Source organism: Pseudorca crassidens, chromosome 11 (genome assembly GCF_039906515.1).
Source record: "Pseudorca crassidens isolate mPseCra1 chromosome 11, mPseCra1.hap1, whole genome shotgun sequence".
Taxonomy (NCBI): Eukaryota; Metazoa; Chordata; class Mammalia; order Artiodactyla; family Delphinidae; genus Pseudorca; species Pseudorca crassidens.
The window spans coordinates 89,434,098-89,446,827 of record NC_090306.1 but is presented as its reverse complement, the minus strand read 5'-3'; the positions used below and the strand labels follow the sequence as shown (position 1 = coordinate 89,446,827).

Genomic DNA, 12,730 nt, shown 5'->3' with positions numbered 1-12,730 from the left:
TCATAGAGCAAGACGAGGTTGGGAGGGAGGGGGGTAGGGACAGATCATGAAGGAAGTCAGGGCAGGGGTTTGGGGAGCTCTGGAAGGGTTTTAGAGGTAGGGGTGTGTGTGTGAGAGAGTGAGAGAAAGAGAGATGATCCACTTTACATTTTCCAAGGTCAGCTCTGGCTGCTGTGGAGGATACACAAGGCAGAGCTGGGCAAGCAGGTGTCCAGTGAGGAGTCTGTAGCAATAGTCCAGGAGAACACGATGGTGTCTTAAACGGATCATGGCAGAGGAGATGAAAAGTAGGTGGATTGGGGACTTACTTTGAAGGCAGAATCTGTAGGACGTTTGTTATGTGAGATGCGGAGTGGAAAGAAAGGAACAAACAAAGGATGACCACAGTCTGGGTTGAACACCTTGGCAGTTGGTGGCGATATGACACCACCATGAAGACATGAAGAGTTGGTAGTCAGTATCAGGAGTTCGGTTTATGACAGAAGTTTGAGAGGCTTGTGAGACATTCCAGTGAATTGTCAAGTAGTCAACTGATATATGTCTGGAGGGCAAAGAAAATGTCTGGGCTGAGTCTGAATTGGGAGCCCATCAGCACGGAAGTGGTGGTAGAAGAGGTCAGCTAGGGAGAGTGTAGAGGGAGGGAAGTGGAGCCTGGGACAGAAGTCGAAAGAGCTCCAACATGTGGATTAGAGGAGGAGCCTGCAAAAAACACTGCAGGAACAGCAGAAGAGTAGGAGGAGAACCTATAACGTGTGGCATCAGCACAAACCAAGAAAGGAGAATTGCACGGAGGAGGTCAGTTATGTTAGATGCTTTGGGAGATCAAACGGGATGATGATCCCAAAGTGTCCATTCGAGTTGGTGACATGCAGAGCACACGTGATGCTTTAATTTCTACCATTTCACTCCTCTGTTCAAAGAGTCTTCAGTGGCCACCTACATGCAGAGTCAAGTTAGACCTCACCCGATGGTGTTAACAGCCCGGCCCCGTCCTGTCTTCCTTGTGTGGTCTCCCCTCATCCCACTAGGGAGCCAAAATCTTGGGACTCGCTTCCTTCCCTTGAAGCTTCTACTCACCCCTTCCTGCAGTGCTTCACTTACTGTGTCATACTCCTCTCTTAAAGACTGGACCATAGAGCAGATGTGATTGATTTTGGTTACTGAGGCAGTGTGACACTGTGGGAGAGCGCTGTGCTGGCAGTGAGGAGACCTCAGTTCTTAATCTAGCTGACCCCAGGTAACTGAGTGCCTTCAGGATTACCACTCAACTTCTCTAGAGGCCTCGGTTTCCTTTTCTGTTAATAACGGAGGTTAAAACTGAGCATCTCTCCTTGCAGTGACCGTCTACCATTCTGTCTATTGTGCTTGTATCCATTTTCCATTCATTATGCTCATTCGTCAGCTGATGCTATAACAGTTCCATACAACCTATTTGTTTTTAATTAATTAATTTATTTATTTTGGCTGCATTGGGTCTTCGCCGCCGCGCATGGGCTTTCTCTGGTTGTGGCGAGCGGGGTCTACTCTTCGTTGTGGTGTGCCGGCTTCTTGTTGCAGTAGCCTCTCTTGTTGTGGAGCACAGGCTCTAGGCGCACGGGCTTCAGCAGTTGCAGCACGTGGGCTCAGTAGTCGTGGCTCGTAGGCTCTAGAGCACAGGCTCAGTAGTTGTGGCACACGGGCTCAGCCACTCTGCGGCATGTGGGATCCTCCTGGACCAGGGCTCGAACCCGTGTCCCCTGCGTTGCCAGGCGGATTCCCAACCACTGTGCCACCAAGAAAGCCCCATACAACCTATTTACTTATTGACATACTTGAGAAATTTGCAATACTGATATACAAAATATCAAATGAATGGAAAGATATTGAGAGTCTTCTTATGGTTCAAACAATGTAAGAAATCAAAATACTTTTACACGATTTGCCCCTCAAAGGTTTTTACACTCTAGCTGGGGAGAAAAGATTATAAACATGAAAGGTTAAATTACAGCATTCTGACACTGGAAGAGAAACATGGAGGCACATTAATTACTACAGACCGTGCTCTCCTTTTACGTGCCACAGTCTCAAAACAGTACATGTGGGCACAGTGCTAAGCTCAGGAGGCACATAGAGATCCAAGACTGTCCTCGTGGCTTACTGAGAAGAACCACAGGACTGCAGAGGAAGGAGAGGGTCAGGCTGGCTTGAAAGGCCTAGCGGATGAGTGGCGATTTGAGCTGGTGTTTGAAGTGCAGGAGAGAGTGAGTGAGCAGCAGACCTGCGATGGAGCTGGAAATGAGAAGCACGTGGGTGTTTGGTGTAGCTCTAGTGGAGGATGCATTAAGGGAGGGGAGAGGGAGACCTTCAGGAGAAAGGACAGCCAGGTGGTTGAATGCTAGGCCAAGATGTATTATTCATTCAGCTAACGGTTTTGAGTACCTACTACGTACCAAGTAATAAATATGATTTAGCTATATAGCTCCCACCCTCAAAAACCTGTCTCAACGAGAGAAAGATACAAACAGGAAATTAACAGGTAATATAATAAGTAGTCTTAACAATGCAGAATGCTGTGCACCAGAACAAGCTATAGGTAATGTGGAGATCTGAGGGATTTTAACCATGGACGTAAATGACATTTTACGAAGATTTATTGGTAGAGTGGGTTAAATCTTCTCCCTTATCTACTTGTAAAAGTTACATCGGCATTCAACAAGTATTCATTTGATTGTAAAAGCTTAAGGTTAAAAGGGATTTAAAAAAAATTTTTTTTTCCTATTTTGTACTCCAGCCAGAACATGAAAAATTCAGAGGTGGAAAATGACAAGATTGTTCCCAAAGCAGCAGTCATACCTGAAGCTGAACAACTAATTGCACCTGGAACACCTATTCAGTTTGACATTGTACTTCCTGCTACAGAATTCCTTGATCAGAACAGAGGGAGCAGGTATGGGCTAAGGGGGTTTATCTCTGGGAGAACTGAAAATAAATTTAACATCTCGTGTCCCTACCCACCTCCAGAGACTATCACCTTCTGACTTAGAGTTCAAGTGTCACGTGTCCCTTTAGCTGAAACTGTCAGGATGTTTGACTCTGGCTATTCCCCTAGGCGTATCAACCCTTTTGGTGAAACTGAGGATGAGACGTTTCCAGAAACAGAAGGTAAGTGGCTAGTTCTGTGTTCTTATTCTTTCCCCGGCACAAAATGACCAGGGCCATTGAAATAAGATGTGAAGTCATGTTCTAAAGAGCTTTGACTTGAAATATGAATTGAAATTATGATCCACAGATGTGTGTTCTCTGCAGACTCACTAGGACACATGCAGTTAGGACCATCCTGGCATAAACACTAAGGGGAGGCTGACAGATTTCCTGCAGCTGTCGTACCATCAGCCACATCCATGCCCTTTTTGTAGCTCCTGCAGAGAAATGCTGCCAAATCTAAATTTGCTATAACATTACTGCAAAACAAAGTCCAAGAGGATAAAATCTGGGTGAGTCACAGACTTGCTATTTCATTTTAGAAAACCAAAAACACAAATAACTCATTCTTAAATTTGAAGATGACATGAAAAAAATATGGTATTTAATTTGTTCAAATTCAGATTCTGATTTTTGGTGTTTGATTTACATTCTTACAAGGTACATAAGAACATACTCAGTAGAGCTGACCAAAACCTGCTACTCCCAAGAGCTACACTTCCCAGCCAAGGCAATTTAGAAGTGCGGGCAAGACCTCATTTTAACACAGCCCTTGACTGAAGCCTGAGAATGTCATTAGAATGAAATGCCACTTACTTAAATTTAAAAGTAGGACTTGAGAACTGGCATTCCTTACAGCTTTAGGTAAAAAAAGAAAAAATGATGTTAATAGGCTCTGCATCAAATCTGACTCTCTATCTAGCTGACTTCTCACACAGTCCAGTTTCTTAACTGTCTACATAAAAAACTTTCTAACTTGTAAAAACAAGCTTCATATGGGAGTAACCATTTACAACATATCAGTTATATTTTCCTAATAAGTTTTTTTAACCCTTATTTTTTTAGGGGCAAGGATACTCATAGGGAGAACAAGTGAAGAAAAAGTAGCCTTCTTAGTTTCAAATGGTGGATAAGTGAATTACTGTTCTTACAGAAAAAAAAAAAAAAAGGATCTTTTAAACCTTCTTCATGATCTTCCAGGTGTGGCTGCTGTTATTCAGTTTGTCAGGTTACGTGCCATTATCAAGAAGCCAATACTGCCAGCTCATTAGCATCAAATAAGCTGATAGTTCTGCATTCTCCATTAGTTTATGGAACGTCATCACTGCCCTTCAGTAATAAATGATGTGCATGATTTGAATGAAACCCAACATCAGGTCTTATTTCTTCAAATACATTTCCTTCTATAAGAGGACTTTACAGCGGGCCAAAGTAATGAATGAGTTTTCTATTGTCTAGTGGAAAAGCTCTTATTTTCAGAGAAAAAGTAAGATGCATATACTGCCACTTACGTGTAGTCAACCTAGAGTTTTCATGCTAGAAGGATGTTCATGTGGTTTCATTTTATAGATGAAGAAAAAGAGGTGCTTTTCTAGTCTAATGAATAGTTCCAAACAGACAAAATATGGACAATAGGAGATTCAGAGCTTTGGCAATTTGTGGCTTATATAAAAGCAGAGTATTCAGAAGTTTTGGTAGAAAGCCCTCCAGAAAGCAAGGCAAACCCTAGGTCTTCAGCCTGTTCTCAGACCAGCACATGTGCTTCTGGTATGCGCATCGACAGGCAGGAAGTGAAATGATCCTGAGCAGAAAATGCTCTCTTGCAGATTCTCTTTTGCAACAGATGTTTATAGTTCGGTTTTTGGGATCAATGGCAGTTAAAACAGACAACACTACTGAAGTGATTTACGAAGCGATGAGACAAGTATTGGCTGCTCGGGCTATTCATAACATCTTCCGTATGACAGAATCCCATCTGATGGTCACCAGTCAAGCTCTGAGGTACATTCAGTTTCGTTTTCAGATTTTCTTACAGCTTTGACTGATTCCCCTTTGAAAGCACGTTTAACCATCGAGAATGTTCATAGTAAGTAAAGATGCTACTCATGTTTCTGCTGTTTTTTACATTTTGGTTTTATAAGATACATTGGCTAGACGAAGTGCCCTTAAAGATATGAGCTGATATTTTTAGCAACTGGTATCTTTAGTGGTGAGTGAATTCTACCCTGTTGGGCGTAAAGATGCCATCACTCAAGAGTTACTCTCTGTATCTCAGAGGTTGCAAGTGGAAGTGTTTTTGTTTTTTCTCTTCCATCTCTGAGAGTACTATTTATAAAAATTAAAAACTATGAAAACAGAACATGAGCCTGCCTGAGATAACTAGACCACCACAAGGAAAATCTGATTAATATTTGTTGGGCTGAAAATAAAGAAGCCAAGTCATGTTAGCTACATGATTTGTGGTTTCAAGTAATAAGATCCATATGAATGATGGCAAATGACAGTCAAGCTGTGGCTGCCATGGGCATTAAGACCTGCGCTGTACAATACTGTAGCTACATGTAACACTTGAAACCTAACTCATCTGAATTGAGAAGTGTTTTAAGTGTAAAACACATACCAAACATTTAAGATCTCATACTATCCCCCCAAAAAAAGAATGCAAAATAATTTTTAAATTAATAATGCACCTAGCTGGTAATATTTTCCACTTATTAAAGTGTATTAATTTCAGCTGTTTTCACTTTTTTTGATGTGGCTGCTAGAAATTTTTAAATTACATATGAGGCTGACACTAAATTTCTGTGGGACAGCAGAGCAGCACTGCTTTAGAGCCTTATTCCTGACTTTGGCATTTATTAGCTGTATGAACTTGAGCAAGTTACTTAACCTTTGTGCCTCGGTTTCTTCAGCTATAAAATGAAAACAACCATATCCACACCCCATAGTATTGTCATGAGGAATAAGTGAGTTAATTCATGTAAAACACTTACAGCTGTGATGGGCACACAGAAAGTAATAAATGATAGTTTCAAAAAAGTTAATTAGCAGTTTGGCAAAAATCAGAATATAGTTTCTTCCATTTATTAAAATCAGTCCTTTTCATTTGTTATAAACCTTTTACTGAGAATGAGGTTCTTATGAATAAAGCCTTATATTTATTTAAAGATTTTCTCTAAGTATGTCCTGGACCTTTCATAGGCATTGAAAGCTTTCATAAGCTACAAAGCTTATGATAATCTTTCTTAAAATCACCACCAAAAAGATCAGAGTAAATATATGTAAAAGCAATGTGAAAAACCATAGTACATCAAACAACACTATCCCAAAAAGTGCAAAGACAACCCACAGAATGGGAGAAAACATCTGCAAATCATTTATCTAATAAAGGTATAGTACCCAGTATAAAGAATGCTCACAAATCAACAAAGAAAGAACCCAGGTAAGAAATGGAAGAATGTCTACTTGAGTTGACATTCCTCCGAAGATATATAATTGGCCGACAAGCACATGGAAAGATGCTCAGTGTCATGAGTCACTAGGGCATGCAAATCAAATCCAGAACCACTTCACACCCACTAGGATGGCTATGGATTTTTTTTTTTTTAAAGAAAGTAACAGGTGTTAGCAAGGATGTGGAGAAATTGGAACCCATTGCTGGTGGGCATATAACATTGTTCAGCCACTGTGGGAAATAATCTGGCAGTTCCTCTATAACTTAAACATAGAATTCCATTCCTGGGTAGATACCCAAAAGAATTGAAAACAAGTGTTCATATAATAATACTATTCGCAGTAGCCAAAAGGTAGAAATAATCCAAACGTCCATCAAAAGATGAATAGATAAAATGTGGTATATACATACAGTGGGATATTATTCAGCCTTAAAAAGGAATGAAGTACTGGTACATATTACAACATGGATGAGCCTTTAAAACATTATGCTAATTGAAAGACAGACACAAAAAGCCACATATTGTACGGTCATTTATATGAAATATCTAGAACAGGCAGATCTATAGAGACAAAGCAGATCAGTGAGAAGCTGCCAAGAGCTGAGAAGAAAGTTGAATGGGAAGCGATGCTGTAACAGGGATGGAATTTCCTTTTGAGGTGCTGAAGGTGTTCTGGAACTAGATAGTGGTGATGGTTGTACAACGTTGTGATGTGTTAAATATCAATAATGGTAATTTTACCATACATATCCTTGTATGGGAATTCATGTTTTGAGACAATTTAGAAGTCACACAGAAAATCAGATCTTAAGCAAATCCAGGTTACCTGATGTAGACAGCAAACTTAAAAGTTACTCACAAAATATGATATGAATGGTTTAAATCTTCATTTATAGAAAAATTTTACAAAATATTTAAAGTTATCCCAACTTGAGGGAAATTGTTGATTATGTAAATTTTAAAACTCATTAAATTCATACTCATTTATAGGGACATAAAAATTTATTTATTTAGCTTTGTAGCTTAAAATTCCATACACATTTTCTCGTTTTCTTAACCACCTCTTTGAAATATGGAGGTTCTTATCCCAATTTTACAAAGCAGTTGAGAGAGGTCAGGGTGACTTACACAAGATCATCAATACGTAGCCAGGTTGGAATTCAGTCTTAAGCCCTCTGATTATAAAATACACCATGCTTTAACAAGTATAACTGCATACCTTTCAAATTGTAACCATTTGGGGGGGGACAGCTTTATTGAGATATAACTTACATACTGTACAATTTGCCCCTTTAGAGTGTTTTTTAGTATATTCAGATTTGTGCAACCATCGCCACAAACAGTTTTAGAACATTTTCATCATCCCCCCGAAGAAAACCCATACCTGTTAGTAGTCATTCCCTTTTCCCCTGCAACCTGCTCAGCCCTAGCCACTAATCTTGCTGTTTCTATAGATTTGCCTATTCTGGACATTTCATTTAAACAGAATTATAACCATCTTTTTAACAGATTTTTTGCTTTCACTTACGAAACTTACAGCAAATCAATAATAATTTATATACACAATATCATGTGTTAGAAAGTAGAAATTTTTATCTATATATAAAATAGCAGTAAATTCTCTAATGCAGTTAATTTTCTCAGAGACATTGATGATGCTTAAAATGTTGTTAAAGAATTTATCTAGAATACCTTCTTAAAGTTACTCCTCCTACACCCAAACTGATAGGGAATAGTTTTGTTAAAATCCCTTCACTGTTGTCTCACCTCTACCCCATGTTTAAAAAAAAAAATTGTTAAACTTAAAAGTATTCATTTATCCAGTACTTTAAGGGAAACAGACTGATAGTAAGTGCTGAGATGGAGGCTATATGGAATAAGATCCATCCACATTAATTTTCTGGAGAATTTTCTAGAGAATTATAATGCAGCCTTTTTGGCTAAGCACTAAAATACTATGAAATTCTCTATTTGCTATAATCTTCCATTAAAGATACCCTGAGGTTTAACTACACAGGTTCAACAAAGGCAGAAGTCATGGCACATGCTCCCTTTGGATCGTCACATGGAGCGATCTCACCTCGCCCTCAACTAGGTCTTATATTTTCATATTTCGAGGGGTTTTGTGTGATTTTATTCTGAACTTGTACAAACTCATCTAAGGATATAATTTTATCCAACATTTGTGATACAGTGAATCTCTTAAAATTTCAGGTTGATAGATCCTCAGACTCAAGTAACAAGGGCCAATGTAAGTACCCTCATGCATGCTAATTTTAGTGATTACTCCTTAATTCACCTTTGTAGCCACCTGAAATACAAAGTAGGCACTTAGTAAATTTTATTTGCCAAATTAAATGTCACTAATAGTGTACTTTTTTCATGACTTTTGCCATGGAGAATGATCTTGTCTTTTTTAATTCCAGTTTGTTGTGTGATATTAGGTCTATTCCTATTTTTTTCTAGTTTGAACTCACCAGTGTCACCCAGTTTGCTGCTCATCAAGAAAACAAGAGACTGGTTGGCTTTGTGGTCCGCATGCCCGAATCCACAGGTGGAGAGTCCCTGAGCACATATGTTTTTGAAAGCAACTCAGAAGGCGAAAAGGTCTTGTTATTTTCTTCATCTTAAGATTCCATAATATTTCAGCCCAAACAAAGATACTTAAAGGGTTATTTTACACAACCTCCTTGGATAGCTAGTTGACTATTCTTCAGGTCCCCATTGAGTAGTTTAGATAATAATACCTCCTAGTAAGGCCCCACCGAAAGAAAACTGGAATATAATTTCCTTGTGGAAAATACATATCAACCAAAATAGAGTGAATGAAGAACTTAATGGTGAAATATAAGTGTTTAGTAGAGCTATCCGGAAATGTTTAAAGCAGTTCCCCTCAAATTTATTCTTTTTTAAAAAATTAAAGCAAAAGTTACAATGGAGAAAATCTATTCTCAGAGAGCAAACCAAGGAAGCAGATGTCAGAAAAGTATATCTAAACTGTTCTTTAGTGTGAAAAACTGCATTCACTACTTAGAATTAATCAAAATGAATCAACCCTTCTTTCAGGAAGTATCTGTTTACCACTGTGTATGAACGTGCAGTGGTTAAATATGGTTAAGAGAGAAAGGAAAAAAGTATCCCGGTAAGAACTTTAAACGATTTAATACCTTCAGTTTTCACTTAACCTGGATATTCTTTGTACGCACAAACCGGCAACAGGAGACCAGGACGGGTGGACGCTAGTGTTCAGAGCCCTGTGTGATGAGTCTCCTACAGCCAGGTCCTTTGTCCCCATGCTGACGTGAGCAGACAGTGACCTCGTTGTACTCTCATAATCACATTTCTTTCTGAAATTCTTTATCCTTTTCTGCCTTTGCCAAACACTACTTTTCTTGTCTTTTGCAGATATGTTATGCTATTAACTTGGGAAAAGAAATCATTGAGGTTCAGAAGGTAAGGTGCATTTTAGTGCTGGTTTAACAACAACTCAAAGGCTATCTTTACACCTAGATAGCTCTCAAAAAGAGAAATGGTGCTCACTAGGCAGGGTGGCCAAGTTTGGGATTTCCTTTTAAGCCTTCTAACTACCAGGCATTTTTGATCAGCTAGTTCCATGGTCACTGGTAACACGTAGAGTTCTTAGTAAGTATCACTGCTGCACCTCCTACTGTTTTATCAGTTTTTTTGTTGCTGTTGTTGTTGGCTAGATTTCCTTTCTTTCAAATGAAGCTGGTACAAACCTCAGCATCTACCACATGCTCTAAGGCCTTCCTCCTCAGAGTGGTCACAGGCCCAGCAACACTGAGACGTTACCTGGAAGCTTATTGGAAATGAAGACTCTCAGACCTATCAGCAGTTTGCAATCTTTCATTTACCCAACTAATTTTTGAGATTAAATTTTGTATAAGAAAACCCCTGGAATTGCAGCAGTGAACAGGGGGCTTCTGGTTCAGCACTGTCCAGTAGAACTTTCTGCAGTAATGGAAAGGATCTATTTAATATGCAGATTGAAATGTGGCTAGTGTGACTAAGGAACTGGATTTTAAATTTTTAGTTAATGTAAATAGTAACATGTATTGAATAGCTAGTGGGTATCATACTTGTGCAGTTCTAATCTATCAGGGAGGGGCAGACAGATCAAGGACTAAGACCAACATAATGAAAACACAGCAAGCCCTGCAAGTTTGTACTTTATGGTGTAGATCAGAGTTGGCAAACTTTCTGTAGAGGGCCAGATAATAAACCTTTCTCAGCTTACTGTCTCTGTTGCCAACTACCCTACTCTGCTGTTGTTAACACAAAAGCTGCCATAGTATGTAAATGAATTGGCATGGCTATGTTCCAGTAAAACTTCATTTATAAAAACAGGCGGTGAGCCAAATGGCCATAGTTTGCCAACTCCTGGTATAGAGTAAAAGGAAAAAAAGGAGTTTAAAGACAAGGTCAAAGTTGTGAGGGAAGTTCCTCTCTGGACTCTTTCCAGAAAGATGATTCTGAGCTGGCTCTGTAATGATATTTTGGCTGAGAGGTAGAAACTTGGCCTAGTTTCTGGAGGAAGTAATTCAACTGAGGGTTTCTTTAGAGATTCAAGGAGACCCACCTGAAGGCGCACATAGACGAGTCAGAAGGAATGAGGCTAGATTACAGAACATAATGACAGCCAAGCCAAAGGGGTTTTAAGTGCATTTTAAGCATTTTCTTTTCTCCTTCTTAAACTCCCATAACTTCAGGATCCAGAAGCATTGGCTCAATTAATGCTGTCCATACCACTAACCAATGATGGAAAATATGTACTGTTAAACGATCAACCAGATGACAATGATGGAAGTCCAAGTGAAAATAGAGGCGCAGAATCTGAAGCATAACCTTCTTGCGCCTTTGGGTGAAGAGCACCCAGGAAGGAGAGCTACCTCCTTAAGGGTTTTCAACTTCTCTGATACAGGCACACCACTTGGTTTCAGAATGCTGACAGCTGCTTGTGGAACGTACTATTGATGCCTTGATACTGAGACTTGGGAGGGAAACAGTAAGAAATGGTTGACAACATACCCATCTACAAATGTTATTTTAGGTGCTTTGTGGTAAGTCCTTTTCTTAGATTGCATTGTTCAGCGCTCAGAATGAAAGCTATGGGGAAAATGCATTGTTCACTTTATTTCAGTGTCATCTCTTTTCAGTTTCCAGTATCTTTTCAAAAAATGGTAAAAGCCTAGATTTATAATTTGATAAACACTAAATATTTCCTATTAATATAATCTATTTTTGTATTTTACTTAATGAGCTTTAAGTGCCTGTCATTCTGAAAATTGTATATTTATAATCAAGTCTGTCTCATAATTGGACCTAACAGCATTAATTTGTGCAGTTAGGTGATGAGCCCTGTGCTTTGAGGCTCAAGCACTAGCAGAAATGCAGGTCTAGTTTTGGTAATTGTCCAAACATCATGCAATAATAAAAAGACAAGCAGATAAGTACCACAAAAGATGTTTAGTTTTACAGTGGAACCTTAATGAACCAGCATTCAGAAGTTCATGGTCCTTTAGATACTGTTTTTAGGGGTGGATCACCATGGACAGGGTGCAGCTCTACCAATTCCTGTTTCTTCTGAGCCAGACCCTCCTTAAAGAAGGGATCAATTAACTTTAAAACTCACTTGAAGCACAGCTGGCCATGGGGCTTGGTATAAAAGTTCCAATTTCCATCCTGACATAGACGGTTCCAGGCATCCCAGCCCACTAGGAAACAAGTATAATGATCTTTAATTGGTACAGTATGTTTAATTATAATGAAGTTCAACAGTAATATCACTTTCTTTGTAATAAATTAACCTAGCAATAAAAGCTAGCAAATAAAAACTGTCTGTTTCTTTTGCTTTTTGTGGTTATTTTCTGGAACATCCCTGAAAAAAAAACTAAAGTTGGTTCTGTACCTTTAACAGTTAATTCCCAAAAGAAAACCAGGACATCATAATGAAATCACAGCAGAGGGGATGTACTATGCAACATGAGTGGAATAATGTGATCTCAATGCCAAGTTTTTAAAAGGTGCTGCTCTTAAAATGGTGGATTAATAACTTTTGCAATGCAAAATTAGGTTAAAGGGTTTAACTGAGGAATCCACTTCTATAATGTATGCACTGTCAGAGACACAGTGAGCTAGTCAAAACAGTATGAAATTATACACCATAAAATCATCAGTTCGGTGTTAACTAATATCTTATAAATTTCTATATCATAATCACAGTAGATCAGTAAGTTCTGACAGGCTTCAAGAGCCACAGTCCCCTGAATTCTTGCTTAGGATTGTTCAGGATG

General features: G+C 39.0%; 1 protein-coding gene across 3 annotated transcripts in view; it reads left to right on the top strand.

Annotated features, from left to right (window-relative positions):
* APPL2 (adaptor protein, phosphotyrosine interacting with PH domain and leucine zipper 2) overlaps positions 1-12,285 on the top strand; it is a 52,882-nt gene extending 40,597 nt beyond the window's left edge. For 2 of the 3 annotated variants that reach the window (XM_067697817.1, XM_067697816.1), the window contains exons 15-21: positions 2,771-2,926; positions 3,089-3,141; positions 4,788-4,962; positions 8,631-8,667; positions 8,883-9,023; positions 9,822-9,869; positions 11,147-12,285. In XM_067697817.1, the coding sequence (XP_067553918.1) occupies positions 2,771-2,926; positions 3,089-3,141; positions 4,788-4,962; positions 8,631-8,667; positions 8,883-9,023; positions 9,822-9,869; positions 11,147-11,281 (745 nt within the window). In that variant the 3' untranslated portion in view covers positions 11,282-12,285. The remainder of the gene's footprint in view (positions 1-2,770; positions 2,927-3,088; positions 3,142-4,787; positions 4,963-8,630; positions 8,668-8,882; positions 9,024-9,821; positions 9,870-11,146) is intronic. The other variant, XM_067697819.1, reaches the window with a different exon arrangement.
* The last annotated feature ends 445 nt before the right edge of the window (positions 12,286-12,730 follow it).